This window comes from Acanthochromis polyacanthus, chromosome 13, assembly GCF_021347895.1.
Source record: "Acanthochromis polyacanthus isolate Apoly-LR-REF ecotype Palm Island chromosome 13, KAUST_Apoly_ChrSc, whole genome shotgun sequence".
NCBI classification, from domain to species: Eukaryota; Metazoa; Chordata; class Actinopteri; family Pomacentridae; genus Acanthochromis; species Acanthochromis polyacanthus.
Window position 1 is genome coordinate 3655027 of NC_067125.1, and position 22791 is coordinate 3677817.

Genomic DNA, 22791 nt, shown 5'->3' on the forward strand with positions numbered 1-22791 from the left:
TTCTTTAAGAGCTTTAAGGTCTAAAAATATAAGCAACACACAAACCAGGTGAGCCTTAGACAATATTTCGAGCTAGCTGGATGCTAATTAACAGTCAGTCATAACCTGATTAAAGCTAATGGACTAATAATTATTGGGTGTAACTGGGTGTAGTTCCACTCCGGGCCGCAGAGTGTCGCTGTTCCTCCGCCGGCCTCCTCAGCTGTCGGTTAGCAACAAGCCCATCAACAGCAGGATGCGGGTAGACAGCTGTTAGTCTGAAACTGCACAAACTCCGGTTCTTGACGGATTTAACCGAACTGAGCCGACATGCGGGACAGGCGGGAGCGCGTGCACGGCGTCCGATCGATCCGGCGTCCGTGAAAGTATCGATTAGGTGCGTGAAAGAGTGCCAAAGTGCGTGTTTTTTTTGCACCCAGTCCCTCGGAGTTGATGTGGCAGAGATGAACCTGCCGCTAACAGGCTAACCGGAGGCTAACGGGCTAACTACGGAGCTAACAGGCTAACCGTCAGAATGAAGCTGTTTTAATAAACTCTATCAGCAGCCGGACACAGAGACAATAACAGAGGCGCCGCTGTCACCGTCATGGACTCGCTGCTGGACTTCGAGGACTGTGTCCTAGACTCACCTGAGTTCAGGTCAAACGCACACACACACATACATATACACTGCTCAAAAAAAATAAAAGAAGACTTTTTAATCTAAGTATTGCATCAAATCAGTGAAACATGTGGGATACTGATCTGGTCAAGTAAGTGACTGAGGGGCTTTTTAGTCAGTTTCAGCTGCTTTGGTGTTCATAAAATTAACAACAGGTGCACTAGAGGGGGAACAATGAGACAACCTCCAAAACAGGAATGAGTTTACAGGTGAAGGCCACTGACATTTTTTTCCTTCCTAATGTTTACTGACTGTTTTTCACTAGTTTTGCATTTGGCTATGGTCAGAGTCACTTCTGGTAGCATGAGGCGATACCTGGACCCTACAGAGGTTCCACAGACAGTCCAACTCCTCCAGGATGAAACATCAATTCGTGCCATTACCAGAAGGTTTGCTGTGTCTCCCAGAACATTCTCAAGCGCATGGAGGAGATTCCAGGAGACAGGCAGTTAGTCTGGGAGAGCTGGACAGGACTGTAGAAGGTCCTCAACCCATCAGCAGGGCAGGTATCTGCTCCTTTGTGCAATGAAGAACAGGATGAGCACTGCAATAGCTCTACAAAATGAGCTCCAGCAGACCACTGGTGTGAATGTCTCTGATCAAACAATCAGAAAGAGATGTAATGAGAGTGGTCTGAGGGCCCAGCGTCCTCTAGTGCCCGCTGTGCTCGCTGACCGGCACAGTGGAGCTCGGCTGGCATTTGCCATAGAACACAGGAATTGGCAGGTCCACCACTGGTGTCCTGTGCTTTTCACAGATGAGAGCAGGTTCACCCTGAGCGCATGTGACGGACATGAAAGGGTCTGGAGAAGCCGTGGAGAACGTTATGCTGCCTGTAACATTGTTCAGCATGACCGGTTTGGCGGTGGGTCAGTGATGGTGTGGGGAGGCATATCCATGGAGGGACACACAGACCTCTACAGGCTGGACAACGGCATTCTGACTGCCATTAGGTATCAGGATGAAATCCTTTGACCCATTGTCAGACCCTACATTGGTGCAGTGGTCCTGGATTCCTTCTGGTGCAGGACAATGCCCAGTCTTATGTGGTAAGAGAACTCATGCAGTTCCTGGAGGATGAAGGAACTGATACCATTAGCTGGCCCCAATGCTCACCTGACCTGAATCCAATAGAACACCTTTGGAACATTATGTTTTGTTCCATCCGACACCATCAGGTTGCTCCTCAGACTGTCCAGGAGCTCAGTGATGCCCTGGTCCAGTTCTGGGAGGAGCTACCCCAGGACACCATCCGTCGTCTCATTCAGAGCTTGTCCCAGCATCTTCAGTCATGCATACAAGCACATGGAGGCCATACAAACTACTGAATACCATTTTGAGTTGCTGCCAAGGAATTTCAGAAAGATGGACCAGCCTGCCACATCAGTTTTTCACTGTGATTTTGGGGTGTCTTGAATTTAGCCCTCCTAGGGCACTTTTCATTCCTAACACATTATCCAGTCCATATCAATGCTAAGATCCAGTTTGTTTTCCCCCCGTATTGAAATATGATGTGTTTTCAAAATGTTCCTTTAATTTTTTTGAGCAGTGTACATACAAACACACTTTGAGTAGCTCCAAACTGTGCATGTGCAGCAGTCCTGAATAATATTTGCGATCAGTCACACATCAGACAGCAGGGACTATTATTTCAGGAAAAAGTAGTTCCAGTGAAACAGTAGATGTCCAGAGTAACAGCTGTTTTTAGGAAAATAAATACAGCTTTTTGATTTTAGAAATATTAATTATTTAGTTAATAAATTAAATTCCTTTCAGCTACACTGTCAGAACACTGTAAACAGCCAGATACCACCAAGATTCTCATTTTTAACTTATGTTTTTATGTGTGTTCTACACATTTTAGTTATTTGAATTATTTATGTAGGACAACAATAAAACATATCACATATACCCTGCAGCATCTGCAGTAATCTACAGGCTGAGGTACTGTGTGTTTTCCTCTATTAAACCAGATGTTTGTTGCTGTATTTTCATATATATATAAATGATCGGGTCAGATCATGCTAGCAGTAAATCAGCTATTGAAAATATTATTGCAAATAAGCAGCAAAACTGTGTAAAAATCTACACTATTGATTCTCCAGAGGAAGGATGTGCTGCTCTCCATTTTAACTCCTCTTCCTCATGATGTTTTATTTATTTATTCAGGCTGAATCTGGATCAGTTTGAGGCCGATGTTTCTCTGCTGGAGACACAACTGGAGAAGGTACAAATACTACTAGTACTACTGATAATGCTACTGCTGCTGTCACTTTCACCACCTCTACTACTACAATTACTGCTACTATACCTTCTGTCATAGGAATAACCATAGCAGCACTACAGCTACTGTTATTTAAAGCAGACTTTGTTTACATACATGATAATATTACAGTTTTATTCTGCGGCTGTTACAATGATTTTAGTGGCCAAATTATTGAAACAGATGTTTCTGTGTCCTCGGTGTTGATTGACAGGGATTTTAGTGCCCAAATTATGGACTGCCAGGTGTTTTAGGGCCCTAATTTTAACTGACAGGTGTTTCAGTGCTGGAATTATTGAAAAACTGACAGAAACACTGAGAGGACATATGCGACTTTGCTTGTAATTTGCTTACAAGATGCAAAATATGGGACTTTTAAAGAGGGAATCAGGGATTTGCTCATGTATTGAATAGAGAATATCAGTTTGATTAATGAGGATTTACCACTACCTAGACACAGAGTGCAATATGGATCGTAGTTTGAGCATTTTTAGGGTGTTTTTGAAGCATCAAATACATCAAGAATCCTGTAATTACTCAGCTTCTTTGCACCTTAACTCAGCTTTTCTTTAATTTTAAATAAAAATACAGTGTTCTGGTTAGTCTCCATCTGCTGCTGTGATTTCTAACATACATGTGCTGCATAAAATTCTGAAAAATGCTATAGAACCTGAATAATATCAGCATATCTCACAGGTTATAATAGGTAAAATCTCCAAATCAGACTGATGCATAATTCAAAATATCCTGTTGATCCATATCAGATTCAGAATAATAGTTGAATATTAGTGCGCCTGTAAACTCTGTCAGTCTTGGAGGAAACCTGAGAGGGCGTTTCATTGGTCTGTCATCTTCTGCCTCTGACCAATCAGGTGATGAAGCTGTGTGGGAAGATGGTGGAGGCGGGGCAAACGTATAACGCAGCCAATCAGCTGTTCCTGAGCGGCCTGGCTGAGCTCTCCACCTACCACAAGACGGACGGCGTCGTCACGGTGCGCGCCAACAATAAACTGACAGCCTTTAAAGCAGTGTTACCTCCACCGACCAGCAGGGGGCGACTCCCCCGACTGCAGATTGTATAGAAGTCTATGGACACATGAGCCCACTTCTCAGCTGATCTGCTTCCTCAGGAAACAGTTTCCTCATGAGTTTTTGGGCTCAGTTGGCAGTTTAAAGCCTACTTCAACACAAAATCTTGTTCATTTAGTAAATTATGGGTTTATTTAGAAAAAAAAATGGATGAGGATGTACCTTTTAGTTTATATCTATTATTTGAATTTGAATGTTTTATGCAGATTTTCTAACTTAAGAATTTTATGCTCTCTTTTAAGTGCTTTGATTCAGCTCGATGTTTAAAATAGTCTACAAATAAACTTGTCTTGCCTCATAATAGTAGTAGTTTATCAACTTTTTTAAGTAACTTTATTTGTTCTATGTTTGAACTGTAGCTCTAGTTTACGTCTTCAGGCCAGCTGGCGCTGTGTAAACTGTCAGCAGGTCGGCGGTGTGTTGCAGCTTCCTGAGAGCTTTCCGTTTTGTGTGTTTTGTCATTTTCCTGTGAAATGTTTGCCCCTGACTTCCTGTTTCCTTCCCCTCAGACCTGCCTGAACCAGTTCCACCAGGGCCTGCAGGAGATGCTCAGCTTCCACACTGTGAGTCCAGTTTCCTGAGCTGATGTCACAATAAAGTCGCTCTCATTTACAGATTCTGTTGCTGGACCGCAGAGTGGATGTGAAATAGTGACTGAAACTCATTCAGACGACACACTGCAGCTGAAATCCTGATTTTATAATGTCGTCTGACGTGATCCTTAGAAACCTAGAGGGTAGAAAGCCCTGCTCTTATATACTCAGCGCTGTCAATCAGAGGCACAGACAGTTTTCTTCCTGAAGGAGGCGGAGACAGCAGTAATTTAAAGCTACAGACTCTGAAACAGCCAATTTAGAGGAAACAGGAGTTAGACAGTCATGGAGAAATGAACCATCTGTGTTGTTTTTTAAATGAAAACCTGAAAGAAGCACCGTGAGGACTGTGCCCTCGTTATAGACTGACAAATTTTCGTGCCTGGATTATTGATTGACAGGTGTTTCTGTGTCACCATTGTTGACTAACAGGTGTTTTGCTGCCCAAATGATGGACTGACAGGTCTTTTAGTTCCTGAATTATGGATTGACAAGGGTTTTAGTTCCCTAATCGGTCTGTGTGAATATACAGTCTCTGAAACATGAAATCGTATTTAAATTTTTTGTGTGTTTCGTCCTCAGATGTTGTTCGATCAGACTCAGAGAGCCATCGGCCAGCAGCTGACTAACCTCTGCACACAGTAAGTTTAACTTCAGAGGGCGTTACACTAAATAAAACTCTGGATCGAAGCTCTTTTACCTCCATGAAAACGCTTTTGGATTAATTTTTTCTTCCCTGTTTGCCTGCTTTTTCTGTTCTGTCTAAAAATGTGTTTGTTTTCTTTACAAAAAGGGAAATTTTAGTGCATATGATCAACGTTTTATCATCCGTGATGCACTGTTTGTTTTGTTTTTATCTCATCTCTCTCTTATCTCTGCTTTGTTGGTTTATGATATTTATAGTTTTTTTCCTGTAAAAAAAAGTTTCAGTTTAAAGGAAAAGTTAAGGTATTTTTATTAACATCAGGAGAGCGTGGGGTAAAATGAGCCAGTTGTTAAGGTGTCCTTATACACACGTGGACAAAATTGTTGGTACCCCTCAGTTAAAGAAGGAAAAACCCACAATTCTCACTGAAATCACTTGAAACTCACAAAAGTAACAATAAATAAAAATTTATTGAAAATTAAATAATCAAAATCAGCCATCACTTTTGAATTGTTGATTAACATAATTATTTAAAAAAACAAACTAATGAAATAGGGCTGGACAAAAATGATGGTACCCATAACTTAATATTTTGTTGCACAACCTTTTGAGGCAATCACTGCAATTAAACGATTTCTGTATTTGTCAATGAGCGTTCTGCAGCTGTCAACAGGTATTTTGGCCCACTCCTCATGAGCAAACAGCTCCAGTTGTCTCAGGTTTGATGGGTGTCTTCTCCAAATGGCATGTTTCAGCTCCTTCCACATATGTTCAATGGGATTCAGATCTGGGCTCATAGAAGGCCACTTTAGAATAGTCCAACGCTTTTCTCTCAGCCATTCTTGGGTGTTTTTGGCTGTGTGTTTTGGATCGTTGTCCTGTTGGAAGACTCATGACCTGCGACTGAGACCAAGCTTTCTGACACTAGGCAGCACATTTCTCTCCAGAATGCCTTGATAGTCTTCAGATTTCATCGTACCTTGCACACTTTCAAGACACCCTGTGCCAGATGCAGCAAAGCAGCCCCAAAACATTACTGAGCCTCCTCCATGTTTCACTGTAGGGACAGTGTTCTTTTCTTCGTATGCTTGGTTTTTGAGTCTATGAACATAGAGTTGATGTGCCTTACCAAAAAGCTCCAGTTTGGTCTCATCTGTCCAAAGGACATTCTCCCAGAAGCTTTGTGGCTTGTCAACATGCATTTTTGCAAATTCCAGTCTCACTTTTTTATGAGTTTTTTTCAGCAGTGGTGTCCTCCTTGGTCGTCTCCCATGAAGTCCACTTTGGCTCAAACAACGACGAATGGTGCGATCTGACACTGATGTACCTTGGCCTTGGAGTTCACCTTTAATTTCTTTGGAGGTTGCTCTGGGCTCTTTGGATACAATTCCAACGATCCGTCTCTTCAATTTGTCATCAATTTTCCTCTTGCGGCCACGTCCAGGGAGGTTGGCTACTGTCCCGTGGGTCTTGAACTTCTGAATAATATGAGCCACTGTTGTCACAGGAACTTCAAGCTGTTTAGAGATGGTCTTATAGCCTTTACCTTTAAGATGTTTGTCTATCATTTTTTTTCGGATGTCCTGGGACAATTCTCTCCTTCGCTTTCTGTTGTCCATGTTCAGTGTGGTACACACCTTTTCACCAAACAGCAGGGTGACTACTTGTCTCCCTTTAAATAGGCAGACTGACTGATTATGAGTTTGGAAACACCTGTGATGTCAATTAAATGACACACCTGAGTTAATCATGTCACTCTGGTCAAATAGTTTTCAATCTTTTATGTACCATCATTTTTGTCCAGGCCTGTTTCATTAGTTTGTTTTTTTAAATAATTATGTTAATCAACAATTCAAAAGTAATGGCTGTTTTTGATTATTTAATTTTCAATAAATTTTTATTTATTGTTACTTTTGTGAGTTTCAAGTGATTTCAGTGAGAATTGTGGGTTTTTCCTTCTTTAACTGAGGGGTACCAACAATTTTGTCCACGTGTGTAGTAATGTCTAAAAATAAGGTAGTGTCTACAGACCCGTACCCGTAGCCTGTGGCCTACGGATACGGCACTTTCCCTTAACATAAATATTAATGAGACGTACATGAATAGTAATGAGCCGGCTGATGAACGCGCTTTGTGATTGGCTGGTAATCCGACGTACATAAATATTAATGAGTCGGCTTGGTAATCCGAGTGATGAAGGCGCTTCCGTGATTCGAGGTGAATCTGCGTGCCGAGCCTGTCATGTCAGTCATCTGCTGTTCTTTTTTCTATCATGCATAATGTCTTATAAATATCATTATCTGACTTTTTCATGGACAGCGATTTGGGGGTTGAAATCAGCACTACTATTAAAAATAGCAAAACTTTTTATTCACGTGACCCTGTTCTAATAAAGCACAAACAGCAAACAAAAGAAATGGCGGAACTAACAGCCAGCAAACGAAAAGTATTTTTTTACCTTCAAAAGTAGCGACAGACTATTACATATTAACAACCTAAACAAAACCCTGACGTATTTTCTACGTCTGTCAACACAGACACTGCACGTCAGTCACTTTAATGTTAGCGGACTCTGTTGAATGGCTAAGTTACATCACCACAAACAAATCTCACAATATCACAGTAAATCGAGTTTGTGGTTTTTTTTAATTCATGCCGAATTAAAGAGCTGCTCCTCACCATTCACGAGTGTTTGTTTCATATTCGACATCCTTAACTTTATCTTGTAAATTAGCGTCCGAAATTAAATGGGAACATTTGCAATGGAGTTCGTCATCCGCTTCCACCACTGAACGCGGTAAACTAATTAATAGGAACTGGACTTCAAACAATTTAGACACGGCGTCTAAAAGCGTAAAAACTGCAATGTCTTAAGTGTGAGAGGAGACGGTGTATTTTTGGTTAAATTATACAATGTTCGCCGTCAAAGTCATTCATATAAACTGCCTGTAATGTGCAGCAAATAGTAGTTAACCGGCGCCAGCTCTTCAGTGACCTTAACGGGTCCGTACCTCTAGTACAGATGCTACAGGTACGGGTCCACACCTGTAGCATCAACCTAAAAATAAAACATGTACTTATACTTCAGGCACCCCAAATAAACAGTTTTTGAACTATGAATTTTAAAAAGTGTTTGCTTGTCTGAACTTGGGGTGAACTGAGCCTTTGAAGAAAATACGTCGGGGTACATCGTGCTTATCGATTATGTCGAAGTGAAACTGAAGCTTTTATAGCTCTTAGAATGCTTTGTCAAAGACAGATAAATTCAACACCAAACCGAATTGTTGTAGTGTCCTGATTATGGACTGGCAGGTGTTTTAGTTCCCTAATAATTGACTGGCAGGTGTTTTAGTTCCCTTAGGATGGACCAATAGGTGTGTTTGTGTCCTCAGTGTTGACTAACAGGTGTTTTTAAAGAAAAAATGTACAACTTTAAAGTTAAATTTACTTCATGAAAGCCCACAGATGTCAAATTTCGCAACAAAATCATCTTTAAAATGAACAAATTTTACTGTCATTCTTATAGAGTTGGGCTATTATTATCCCCCGCCTCCACGAAGTGGAAAAGGGGGATATAGGTTTGGCGTCCGTCCGTCCGTCCGACATGAAGGGGACAGCTTTTCTCGGAAACTATTACAGCTAGGATTATGAAATGTAGTGTGTACCTTCACACTATAGACACCTTGATCAAGTTCGAAAAAGAGACCTGTGCGATAATATTTAACAGAGTTATGGCCCTTGATCACTATTTTGGATATAGACTCATAGACATCACATGTGGCGGGGGATATTGATGACCATGTCGTCTTGTTGAACATATAGCTGTAGATTTATAGTAATGTGGTTATTTACCAATAATCATAGTTGGTTCCACTAACCCACTGCCACCATTTTTACTAAAGTGCATCATTCAGGCAGTTTAGAGCTAACTTTATGTTCACGTTAGCCTCACATTGTATCTAAATGTAGTAAATATTTGAAATTTATTGGACATTTTTACATTTTAAATCCGACTCTCTGTGTTAAATTAAACTTAACAGCTTCCTGATTAGCTGTCAGGTGTGTATTTGTGCTAATTAGCCTTGGTTGCTAACGGTTACGGTGTCTGTCTATGAGGTTTCTTCCTCAGCTGATGGAGACCAGGAGGGAGTTTGTCCAGATCGGGGAGGATCTGGAGACGGCGGCGGCGAAGAACGCTCAGGTTTCCCGACACAAAGCCGCCGATGCCGAGCGAGCGAGTCACCTGCTGCTTGCTACCCGGAAATGCTACCAACACTTCGCCCTGGACTACTGCCTGCAGGTACGACATGATAACGTCGCCTGAAACTCACCTGTGGACGTCTGATATCGAATCTGCTCGCTTTATCTTTCAGCTGAACACCTTCAAGACTCAGCAGAGGATCGACGTCTTAAACTCGGTGAGTTTCTCTGAACGTTCAACACTTTAGGAAGATAAAAGGAATAAATGGTAGAGAAAGTAGTTCATGAATAAACAGATAAAACAGGTGAAATGTCTAAAAGTATTGGATAAATAGTTAAAAACCTTTTCAGACACGAGGTAGGCATTGAACTGTCGACCAGTTACTTTGACGGCACTTTTTTGTAAATGAACAAAAATATTTAATAAACTCAGAGGAAATAATCCTGTTTCATATTTTTCCCTCTGAGTTTATTAAATACTTCAGCTCCTGTTAGTCAAAACCTGGATTACATTAGTTAACCACACCTGACGTACATCAGCGGGGTTGCAGCATTCGGTTCGGTATCTGGCTGGCTGGCTGGGTAAGTGTGTGTGTGTGTGTGTGTGTGTGTCTGTGTGTGTCTGTGTGTGTCTGTGTGTGTCTGTGTGTGTCTGTGTCTGTCTGTGTCTGTCTGTGTCTGTATGTCCGGTCAGATATCTCTGCAAGTGCTGAAGTCAGGATAATCAAACTTGGCACTGAAGATCAGTCTAAGGGCCCCTGCTCAGTTGTGGAGTTAGAGGTCAGCAGATCAAGGTCAAGGTCAGATATCTGGGCATGGTTCTGCCATCTACTGAGGGCTGGTCTAGTTACTGTTGAGTTTCAATAATCTGACTTGTCTTCATCGTGCTATTGTTTGATTTTTATGGACATTTAAGTTTGTAATGGATGCGAAATTTCATAGCAAAATTAATGACAAAAGTGTTTTGCAATTCTCAAATTGAGTCTTTTGCTCTATTGGTGCTGAAATGTGGAAAAAGTCTTACAGAAATCTGCCCACGTCATCTTAGTTCAAACCAGCGTGGGTGGATCTGCTTTATCTTCTGTTTTCCTCTAAATGGGACCTTAATTTGCTTAAAGAACAACTTCCTGTTTTGAAGGAGACTTGGAGCTAGAGATTAAGACCATAATCTTGTTGGGAAAATGTTTAACAAATTAAAAATCAGATGAGAAGTACGATCAGTTTCTCATAGACTTCCATACAGTCGGAAGGAGTCGCCCCCTGCTGGCTGGTAGACAGAATGCAGGTTTAATTCTTCACTTTTCAGACTACGTCCGTCTTTTACATACAATCTCTGATATCGACGCTTGTTTGTGTTCTCAGGTGTTCTCCTTTGTACACGCTCAGTTCACCTTCTTCCACCAAGGCTTCGACCTGCTCAGAGATCTGGAGCCCACAATGAAGACAATGGCAGCTCAGGTTTGCTTTCATCCACTTTATTCAGCTCTAATTCATCGTTTTAGCTGTAATTTACCCTCGGTGCCATTTTAAAGGTGATTTTGTGCCCTCAAAGTGGCCTTACAGGCATCTTTATTTTGTAAATGTGAGTTTATACGTGTGCTTGTTTGCCCTCGGTGCTACCTGACAGGTGTTTTGTTGTCTCAGTGTGGCCTATTAGGTTTTTATTTGCCCTCAGTTTGTGCTTATAGGTGCTTATTTGCTCCAGATGTGCTTACAGCAGCTCTTGTGCTTTCAGTGAGGACTTACAGCTTGTTTGTATGATTTTATTGTATGCTGTCAGGTGTTTTAGTGCCCTAATTTTGGACTGACAGGTGTTTCTGTGTCCTCAGTTGTCTGAGCTGTCCGCAGACTGTGCAGCTAAAAAGAAGGAGCTGGAGAACAAACACCTGCTGGTGCAACAGAGAGTAAGACCTGCTCAGCTCTTTGTTTCCTATGTCACACCTGCCAGAACATCTGTCCATCTGCATCACCTGTGTGTTCATGTTCAGGATGCTTCAGGTGAGCCGATGGTCAGTCCGTGTCCTGGGAGCGATGACATCATCCAGGGTTACCTGTTCAAACGCTCCAGGAGGAAATCCAAGACCTGGAAGAGGTGCGATCACACCTGTACATCCTCATTACTGCTGGATTTAAAATAGTTTAACTTTTAAACCTGTTCCAGGTGCTGGTTCACCATCAGAGACAACCAGCTCATCTACAGGAAGTCGCACAAGGTAGGACTTCAGCCGTGATCAGTTTCACAATCAGTCAACATTGATTCAGAAGATATTTAATCAGTTTCATGTCACAAATCCTCACAGTGGTACAACACCTGGCAGTCCTAAATCAGGGCACTTAATCACCTGTCATTCCAAAATCAGAGCGCTAAATTACCTGTCAGTCCAAAATTAGAACACTAAAACACCTGTACGTCCTAAATCAGGGAACTAAAACACCTGTCAGTCCATAATGAGGGAAGTAAAACACCTGTAAGTCCATAATTAGGGCACCAAAACACCTGTCAGGTAATTCTTACAGACAGGGAATTACCGGATCTGATCTGTACGAAGGTAACATTCAGCATTATGAACCAAAACAAGAAGCAAACCATAAATCCACTTGAATTTCAGAGAATCTTTTTTTAGTAGCAGTGGCAGCTGTATGTTATAAAAACTCGCTAGCAGATAATTAACCTACCTTTATCAGCTAAATATGAACAAGTCTTGGCTAAAATATCATCTGCAGCTCTTTCTTTTTTCCTGTCAGCATGTTTTCATCAGATTAATCTCTCTCAGCACGCGCTGAAATTTAAACCACTGATTTTGTTTTGGTTTTTTGGCATCAAAATTGTACGATTCTGATTTCAACGCTAAATTTCTACATTGAAATTTTTAAAATTCTGACCACTTTCTGCACATTTCCTGCCAAATTTAACGAAACAGCCGATTCTGTCTGAAATCAAACACTCGGGCCAATCAGATTCCACTTCTTAGGTCATGTGACTTTAGTGCCTGAAGTTACAGGAAGACGACCAGTTAGACCAGCGAGCGTTTGCTCCTCGGTGAGTGTTTCAGCTCTTTTATTGGACTTTGTTGTTATTAAAGTTAATTTTGTGCAGAATTAAACACTTGGTTGGTGTTTGTTATGAGTTTAGAGACAGAAAAGTGATTTATAATTTCAGTGGAAGACTTTAAAACGCCCTGGGACGGATTAATATCCTCTGTTATCACACAACGTCTGTTTAAATTGACCAGATAGTTTGTTTATGTCCACATTTCGTAGGTTTATAGCACCATGAATGAGACGTTTACATAGATTTAAGTCTCTTGTCTGTGCAGATCTGCAGTCTGAATGTTGTTAGCCTAGCTTAGCATAAAGATGTGGAACAGGAACAGCTGATTAGGCTTCATTTGGAGTTCAACATCCTCTGAACTCTCAGCAGTTTCTCAACTCACCGTGGTTAATTTTCACTTCAGTGTGAAGTCCTGCACCTTTGTGGACACAAAGCAGAAAAAATAACCATTTCTTTGATTATTTATTTTTGACATTTGTCCAAAATAGTGCAAAATTTGCCCCAAATAACTTGAAAGTTGTTCTAAATAACTAACCCAAAACCTCTCTCCTTTGTCCAAAATAACTCAAAACTTGTGTAAAATGATTTAAACATTTGTCCAAAATGACAAAAAAAAAACTGGCCCAAATCCACTCAAACCTATTCAATATGACTCAAAACTTGTCAAAAATGACTCAAAACTATTTAAAAATAACTTAAACGTGTCCAAAAAGATTAAAATTTGGCCAAGATTTGTCCAGAATGACTCAAGATTCGCCCAGTATGACTCAAATTTACTCCAGATGAACTAAAACTAGTCCAGAATGACAAAAAAATTTCTGAAAATCTGCCTAAAAAGACTAAAATCTTTTCACAAGGACTCAAGATTTGTCCTGAATGACTCTAAATTCGTTCTTTCTAACTAAAACTAGTCCAAACTGACATAAATTAGTCAGAAATGACTCAAAATGTGTCCAAAATGACTCAAAACGTGACCACAGTTACTCAGAAATGGTCCAAAAATGACAAAAACTAACCTAAAGCCTCTGTTCACATTGTTCAGAATGGTTCTTACTAGTCCCAGAATCACTCAGACGTGTTTCAAAATTACTCAAAATCTGTCCTAAATCACTCAGAAGTTGTCCAAAATGACTAAAACCAGCCTGAGATTAGTCGGACTAACTCACAACTTGTGTACAATAAGGAAGAATAAATAAATAAACAAGCGTTGTTGACGTGTTGTTTCTCTGCAGGAGGACTTGCTGGTTCTGTTTGAGGATCTCCGACTTTGTGCCGTTAAGTCTCTGGAGCACATCGACCGACGGTTCTGCTTCGAGCTGCTCTCGGTCCAGAAGTAAAACCCGTTCACACTCAGAACACCAGGACGATAAGTAAAGTGTTCGTTCAGCTGCGTGTCCACGTCTGAACAGGTGACTCGTGTTCTTCCAGGTGTTGCACTCTGCAGGCCGACTCGGAGCAGCTGAAGCAGGCCTGGCTCAGCGCCCTGCAGGGAAGCATCGACCTGGCTTACCGGGAGAGAGCCGACGTCCAGGTCACACAGGTAAAGCAGCTCACCTGGTGGTTGCAACATGCAGTCACAGAGCCGGTTAGCTTAGCTTAGCATGAAGACACACACTAAGGTTGTTGTACAGAGTAAACAAACAAGTTCTGAGCCGTTAATCCGTAAGGGTTAGAGATACCAGTGGTGGATTTACCTTTTAGCAACACTAGGCTAACAGTCTTTATGCTATGCTAAGCTAGCCACCTGCTAGCCTCCGGCTTCATATTAACTGTACAGATGTCAGAGTGAGACCCAAAACATTTTTCTATTTTTAGCTAATTAGTTTTTCGTAATTACATTTAACTGACCATTTAATAAGTTGTTTTTAGCTAATTATCTATTACAGTTAAGCATTCTATTAAATGGTTTTAGCTAAATAGTAACTAGTTTTAACTAACTGTTAAATCTGCTACTTTTAGCTAAGTGGCTAGCTAACCATTTATTCTGCTTTTAATCTATTTTGTGACTTTTAGCTAGGTGTTTATGTTTAGCTAACTATTTATGTTACTGATCACTTGAAGTGTGTATTTACTTTTATAAAATATTTATTGTTTTACTTTTAGCTGACTGTCACACAGCTAGCTGTCAAACTGTTGCTAACGCTAATATTTCTCATTGATGTTTTTGATGTAAATATGCATTTAAATTTTATTTTTCCTGCCTCCCTACAGCCTAAAGAGCTTCCTCCTCTCCTGTCTGGAGCTGAAGCCTCTCCAGGACCTCCAGCTCGGAGGCCGGCGGCCCTCGGTGTGGCCCTCGGGGGCCCCGGGAACCATCGATGCTGCGACTGTGGGGAGGAGGAGCCTCGCTGGGCCTCCGTCAACCTGGGAGTCACCGTGTGCATCGAATGCTCTGGAATCCACCGGTAAGAGTTTACCTGCCAGGAAGTTATTCATCAGCATTAATGTAGAATTTAAAAAAATACAATAAGTAGAATTTGTTCTATGTAATTTTCTTTCAAAATTTTCTTTCACTTTTATTTTTGTTTTATTTATTTAAAAATATTGTCACTCTTGTCCATTGTATTGATTTTTTTCTATATTATATTTTCTACATTTTTTAAAATCATATTTAACTAAATTTTATTTATTTAAAGAGATGCTACCTTGTATATTCTGTCCATTTTTTCTATATTATGTTTTCTATAGTTTTATTTTATTTATTAAAAATACTATCACTCATATTCTGGAATTTTTTCTATGTTATATTTTCTGTGTTTTTTGTCTTAATTTTATTTATCTAAAAAAAACTTGTATAAAGTCTTGTATGTTCTGTTGAATTTTTTTCTACATTATGTTTTATATACTTTTATTTAGCTTTTATTTAACCTTCCCTTTATGTCCTAATATTCCGTGTTGTCTTATTGTTTACCCCTTTATTGAATATGCTACTAAAACAGTTTAATTTCTCTCTGGGGATCAATAAAGTCGTCTAAATCTAGTGCAGAAAAATGAATTACAGAACTTTATAACAGTTTAAAAGTCTGTGTTTTAATTCCTTCCACCTTTAGGAAGCAGAACCTGGATTTTTCAGACACATTCAGTACATTAAGCTGAATATTTAGATAATTTCCCCATTATTTCTACTTTTCTTTTGATGCTGTTGAGGTTCATTAAAATGTTCTATGTGTGTTTCTATAATCAGTATTTCTATAATGAGGCGTCGTCGTGTTTGCAGGAGTCTCGGCGTTCACCTGTCCAAGGTGAGATCTCTGACTCTGGACTCCTGGGAGGCCGAACAGCTGAAGGTAAAACACAGAATAAAAGAAACAGAGAAAAGTTCACCAGACTGATGGTTGTTTACGTTATTCTGCCAGAAGTTGGATTATTTATTTGTGTGGAGATGAACAGTCAAAGAACCTTCTGCTCAAACTGAAACTTTTAAAACATATTTACAGTATTTGTTGAGCAAACGGAGAGTAAAATATCGAGAATCATTAATAAAAGAAGACTTTTCTTTTCTTTGTCATGTTTTGATGTAAAGATTTTGTGGACTGGATTTCTGGATAAACAGACGTGAAGATTATTTAATGTTTCATACCAAACAATTCATTTTAAAAAAGCTTAGAGTTCATTCTTGTAGGCCTTGATGGTAATTTTTTTTAGTCCTCAAACTAACTTACAAAATTCTTCTTCTCCTTCTCCTTCTTTTTTCTCCTCCTTCTTCTCCTCCTCTTTTTTCTTCTCCTCCTCCTTCTTCTCCTCCTCTTTTTTCTCCTCCTCCTCCTTCTTCTCCTCCTCCTTCTTCTCCTTCTTTCTTCTTCTTCTTCTCCTCCTCCTCCTTCTTCTCCTCCTCTTTTTTCTTCTCCTCCTCCTTCTCCTCCTCTTTTTTCTTCTCCTCCTCCTTCTTCTCCTCCTCCTTCTTCTCCTCCTCTTTTTTCTCCTCCTCCTCCTTCTTCTCCTCCTCTTTTTCTCCTCCTCCTCCTTCTTCTCCTCCTCTTTTTTCTCCTTCTCTTCCTTCTTCTTCTTCTCCTCCTCCTCCTTCTCCTCTTTTTCTTCTTCTTCTCCTTCTCTTTTTCTTCTTCTCCTTCTCTTTTTTCTTCTTCTCCTCCTCTTTTTTCTTCTCCTCCTCCTCCTCCTTCTCCTCTTCTCTTCTCCTCCTCCATCTTCTCCTTCTTTCTTCTTCTTCTCCTCCTTTTTCTTCTCCTTCTTCTCCTTTTTTCTTCTTCTCCTCCTCCTTCTTCTCCTCCTCCTTTTCCTTCTCTTTTTTCTTCTCCTTCTTCTCCTTCTCTTTTTTCTTCTTCTCCTCCTCCTTCTTCTTCTCCTCTTTTTCTTCTCCTTCTCCTCCTTGTTCTTCTCTTTTTCTTCTCCTCCTTCTCCTGCTCTTTTTACTTCTCCTTCTTCTCTTTTTCTTCTCCTTGTCCTCCTTCTTTTTCTTCTCCTTCTCCTTCTCCTTCTTCTTCTCCTGCTCTTTTTCTTCTTCTCCTTCTCCTGCTCTTTTTTCTTCTTCTCCTTCTTCTCCTGCTCTTCCTCCTTCTTCTTCTCCTGCTCTTTTTTCTTCTTCTCCTTCTTTTTTAGCTGCTGTGTGTTTTGGGAAACGACGTGATGAACCGGATCTACGAGGCTCGATGTTCAGAGGAGGGACGAGTCAAACCCAAAGCCGACAGTCCTCGGTAGAAACACCATGAGTTACTTTATTAATAATCATTTTTTTATTAGATTTTAATGCGTTCAGTTTCATCTGGATGCTTTTGACGTTTATTCTTGTGCTTTTGTCAGTTTTCTATTAACTTTGTCTCCAGATAAATCTGATGTGAAGCTTCTTCTTTCAGAGCTGAGAAAGAGATGTGGATCAAAGAGAAATACGTGGAGAAGAAGTTTGTTCAGCTCAGCAGCTCAGGAGACGCTCGTAAGTCCCACTGTCAGTGAAGTGTCCCGTGTTGTTTCACTACAAAATCTGCATTATCATTTCAGTACTTAGTAACAAATAACGACTGGTTGTTTAAGTTGGGGCATATTTTGATTAATTTAGAACACATTTTGAGTAACTTGGGACATACTTTGAGTAATTTAGGACATATTTTGAGTAATTTTGAAGGTGGGCAATTCCATGCTGGGTTTTTGGGACTTTGACAAATAAAGGAGCACCGTGACAAAGGCCAGAGGTCATTAAACTTCTAGAAAGTCTCTGTCATGGTGCTCCTTTACAAGCTACACACCAACAGCACCACATTTTTGTGCGACAGCAGCTGCAGACAAAGAACTGGACAGAAGTTTACGCGCATAACAAACATCTCCAAAGCCCAGAGTCTGTTCCTCGGATCACGATCTACCGTAGCAGCGTTTTATCAAACACCGTCTGCTTTCAGGGCGTCGTAAGGACGAGGCCGGGCTCCGGCTGTACCGGGCGTCTACGGCGGGGGACCTGGTTGCCATGGCAACGGCGTTATCGGAGGGGGCGGAGGTCAACGGGAGCATCGGCGAGGAGGGAGGACGGACGGCGTTGATCGGAGCCGCTGTCGGGGTGAGGAGGCGCTGAAAAGATTCAAATGTTTGATAGAATTGAACTTCTAAAAAAACCACTTCAAACAACATGGAGACTGGACCAGCTTTTATAGGAGGTAGAACATAAATTATTACTGTTTTAGTGGTTTTACGTTATATTATCAGTAATTTACATGGAATTATTATTTTTTTAAAGGGTATTTTTAATGAGGACATTATTTACAGTTTTGGCCGTTTTTACAGTTAGCATATAAATTAATCGTGAAATAAATGTAGAAGTTATTTACATTTACAAAATGAGAAAAATCTGTCAAGTAACACTTTTAAGCATTTTATCTTCTTTTTTCTTTCATATAAAAACAAATATCTGGTTTAAAATAACAAGATTTTTGCTGATTTATGCTGTGAAAGTAGTGTGGTTTTACCCTCAAATGTTGTAAATTAATAATGTAAAATTAATGTAAAAGTTATTTCTGTTATTTAGCAAAACAAGTAAATCTGGAAAATAATACTTTAAAAATTATCCACATTTTAAAAAATTAAACTATTCTAATTTTACAGTCAAATATTGTAAAATAGCAAATTAATATTTAAAAATGTAAATTCTTGATGTGGACGTTATTTCCAGGTTTGGACTTTTTGACATGTAAACTCAATTTAAAAGTTATTTTCGGTTTTAAAAATTATTTTTCTGTATTTGCTGTTTAACAAATACTTTTTTCCTTTCATATTAAAGCAAATATCTGGTTAAAAATATGTAAAAAAAAAATTATGAAATATATGTTTTTAATGTGGACATTATTTACAGTTTTAGACTTTTACAGTTATCGTGTCAATTAATGTTATTTTTTCTATGAATTTAAGTTATTTTCTGTTTTTAACAAAATGAGGAAAACCTGTAAAATTACTTTAAATTCTTCAGAAACTTGCATTTAAAAATCTAATTTTTACATTGTAGAGAATGGCTGAAATGGTCTGACAGAAACCCTCTGATCACATAAACAGAAAACTGAAGCGATGTGACGTCTGAACACTTTTTGCATCGTTGTGTTCAGCTGCTGTACTACTTCGTTCTGCCTGCAGGGGTCGCTGTTGGCCTGTGAGTTCCTGCTGCAGAACGGAGCCAACGTGAACCACAGAGACCAGAGAGGACAGGGGCGCTGCACGCCGCCGCCACCGCTGGCCACACCGGGTAATTACAGCCACACTCACCGTGTTCACACGGACAGTAACCGGAAGCAGCACGGCTGACTCTGATTGGCTGCTGCAGGCAGGTGTGTCTGCTGCTGAAGAGGGGAGCATCAGTACGCAGGTGGATGAGACGGGACAGGACCCGCTGGCCAGCGCCGTGGAAACGGCCCACGCCGACATCGTCACTCTGTGAGTCGTTCCAAAGTTGTTCAAATAAACAAAAATGATCGGAAAACAACTTAAAATTGTTTCCTAAGTAACTTTCAAGAAAAGGAAAAGGAAAAACTCTGCAATCTCTTTATATGGACCAATAATAAAATGACGATAAAGATTATTCTATTCTGAAAACCGTCCAAAATGATATGAAACTGGTTTAAAATGGCTCAACAATGTGTTTCAAGAATGCCCATTTTGATCCAGTGGGATAATTTTTTTGATGTTTCACCGTGCTGAATGTATCTCCAAAAAACTGCTGCTCTCTTCACTGTTTTTCATCCTGTTTGTTTTCTATGTCTAAAATTGTCCAGAACAACTTGAAAACTTGTCCAGCTTAGAGGAAAAAGTCCCAAATGACTTAAACTGTCCAAAATTACTTGAAACTAGTTCAGAATCACTCAGAACTTTGCCTCGAAAATAACAATTTTTGCGTCATTTTGAACCAGTTTTCGTAAGTCAGGATGACGAGTTCTAGCTACTTTCAGGAAATTCTGTCGAAGAATCACTCTGTAAATCCTGCATGTGGTTTTAGGATTTGTCCCTGAAGTGACGCAATGGTTGCAAAGTCCAACTAAATGTGTTCTTTGACATTTAATTGTGGTCGTTATTGGTGCGTTTCAGACTGCGGATGGCGCGAATGAACGAGGAGATGAGGATTCAGAGGGAGTCTTTGGAGCCGTGGGTCAGTCGAATCTCTAAATAATATAATAAAATTAATAAAGTTTACTCAACAAACACACACAGGATTTACACAGGCATGTAGAAGTGGAATAGAAACGAATGGAGCTCACTTTTCTGATGTTTTATTTGACCCTAAACTATCCTTCAGGAGACGACGAGACGTTTCAGGACATCTTCCGGGACTTCAGCGACATGGCGTCCCACGATCCGGACAGACTGACCCGACGACAGTTCAGCCGAGGAGGAGACGAGGAGGACGAGGAGGACGAGGAGGAGAAAGAGGAGGAGAAAGAGGAGGAGGAGTGATGACGAACAGCCAGAACAGTGTTGAAGGAGGAGAGTGATGCTGGTTGCCGCGGTAACAGACAGATTTAACATGTAGCCGACTGACAGTTAGCTATTCTATCAGGAGATGTTAGAGGACGTATTTTTATGGATTAAATGTCACGTTGCTTTGGATTAAACTGGATCTGAGGGAAACGAAGGTCGACATGTTGGAAGGAGTTAGGTCAAAGATTCAGATAGATTCAGTGAAACATTCCTGAAAAATGGAGAAAAAACCCAAATAGCAATGAGTACATTCATGTACGTTAATCTGCGTCACAGATGTCGTCTTAAAACTCCACCGAAGTTACAGAAATGTTTTTATAGCCTTCAGAATTATCACTAAAACGACTCAAAACGATCAGCCAGAAACTGTAAAAACATGAAAGAATTGATCAGTTTTCTTATTGTGTCGTTCCATCAGAGAAATGAAGCTAATTTAGGCTTAAATCACGTGAAATTAGCCGTCTGTTTACATAGCGAGCAGAGGATTGTGGGTAAAAACAGTAAAAAGTAGAGGATCATCCTGATATATTTATCTACAGTAACTGTAAAAAGTTTTCCTCTTTTATGTTTTTAACGTTGAATTCTGGTCAATTTAATTTGGATTTTTAGACCAACATTTACCAAAAAAGACTCTTTAATGTCAAAGTGAAACCAGATTCCTACAAAATAATGTCAATTAATTAAAAATACAAATGTAAAATAAGTGATTGCTTTAGTACTTTTAATTAAATGACTATGTAGAAATCTGGTTTCACTTTGACATTAAAGAGTCTTTAAAAAAAATCTTAATCCAGTATTTTATTTTCCTGTCAGTCCAAAATAATGTTACGTTTTCCAAAGTGACTCAAAATTTGTCCAAAATGTTTCAAAACTTGTCCAAAGTGACAGAAAATTAGCCCAAAATAAGTAAAATAGTGTTAAATTAGCTGTTTGTTTCTATTAGCATGAGACACTGTTACATAGCAGAGTAGAGGATTGTGGGTAAAAAACTGAATTTAAGTGAGCGTAGTAGAACATCCGGCTGTAAAAATTATTTAGCCTCCTTTTATTACTTTTCAACATTGAAGTAAGGTCAATTTAATTTGGATTATTTTACAAGAATTTACCAAAAAAAGACTCTTTCATGTCAAAGTATAAACGGATTTCCACAAAATATCGTCAGTTAATTGCAAAAATCTATATAAAATAAGTAACTGCACAAGTATTTTTGATTGACTTTATTTTCTATAAATCTGGTTTCACTTTGACATGAAAGTCTTTTTTGTAAACTATTCTTGCATAATGTCTGCAGAGCTTTTATTTTGTAAATTCTTGTAAAGTAGAAGAAAAAGCAAATTAAATCTCCCATTATTCAGCGTTGAAAAGAAAGCAAATGGTGGTAACTTCTGCTTTTTGGGGGCATAATTCAGCATACAACATGAATTATGTTACATCTTTGGACTTTTTAAAGTTTAATTTGACCACTAGGGGGTGCTGCAGTGAGCACAAACAGGTTTTTCAGAATAAAGCTCAAGTTATGATTTTAATACGATTAGAAGTGACTTTTTAATTCATTATTGCCCCTCCCCCTTTTTACCGTATTTATTTTAAAAATGAGAAATAATGGTAAAATGTGTCGCAAACAGCCGCTGCCAGAATTAAAGAAAACAGTTTAACACAGCGATGGAGGCACTTATTGTGAAAAGCTCCAAGTTTACACCACTTTAAACCTTTATTTAGTTTAATGAAGCAGAATATTGTCGCTGTTTTCTCCTCCACTGTATAAAATAATAACAAAACTAAGCACATATGGCGGTTTCTGTGGTAAAGAACATTTATGCTGGATTTTTAACAGTTTCATCAACAAAAATAGCGCGCAACTGTCAGATTAAACATAAAATATAAATCAGGTAAAAAAATAACTTTAACATTATAACCAGCAGTAGAATGCATATATTTAATAATGAATATATTTAATAATGAATCCGTAATTGTGGAGTTTCAGTTTATTTCCAGTTTCTAACTTTGTGTTTCTGGTTTTTAAAGGGATTTAACTGCTGAGTCGGTTTTATTTTATCTGTTTAAGTGTTTTGTTTTTATTTTTAATGAGACTGAATTAAAGCAGAGCTGCTGTTACTTCCTGTTTCCTCTGACGGCTGATATTGATTATTGATTTCAGTCTCAGATTGTTTGTCTGCTGACGAGAGACATTTCATTCCACTGTTACTACTGTGACCCTAAATAAAACCACTGAACGGTAACAGATAGTGTCTTTGTGGTCGTTTTGTGTCTTTGTGGTCGTTTTGTGTCTTTGTGGTCGTTTTGTGTCTGCAGTCGTTTTGTGTCTCTTTGTGGTCGTTTTGTATCTGCAGTCGTTTTCTGTCTCTTTGCGGTCGTTTTGTGTCT

General features: G+C 39.5%; 1 protein-coding gene across 1 annotated transcript; it reads left to right on the forward strand.

Moving 5' to 3' along the window:
• The first annotated feature begins 180 nt into the window (after positions 1 to 180).
• Positions 181 to 22646, forward strand: zgc:162872 (BAR_ACAPs and ArfGap_ACAP domain-containing protein). The gene is given in 25 exon segments (XM_051957809.1): positions 181 to 639; positions 2831 to 2888; positions 3797 to 3916; positions 4523 to 4576; positions 5189 to 5247; positions 9369 to 9552; positions 9626 to 9670; positions 10815 to 10910; positions 11282 to 11356; positions 11441 to 11544; positions 11614 to 11665; positions 13737 to 13837; positions 13933 to 14044; positions 14716 to 14909; positions 15722 to 15791; positions 17062 to 17156; positions 17316 to 17392; positions 17853 to 18007; positions 19072 to 19138; positions 19141 to 19180; positions 19259 to 19290; positions 19293 to 19368; positions 20017 to 20045; positions 20048 to 20077; positions 20225 to 22646. Coding segments are annotated over 25 exon segments (2136 nt in total). The 5' UTR covers positions 181 to 586; the 3' UTR covers positions 20383 to 22646.
• Positions 22647 to 22791: the final 145 nt, after the last annotated feature.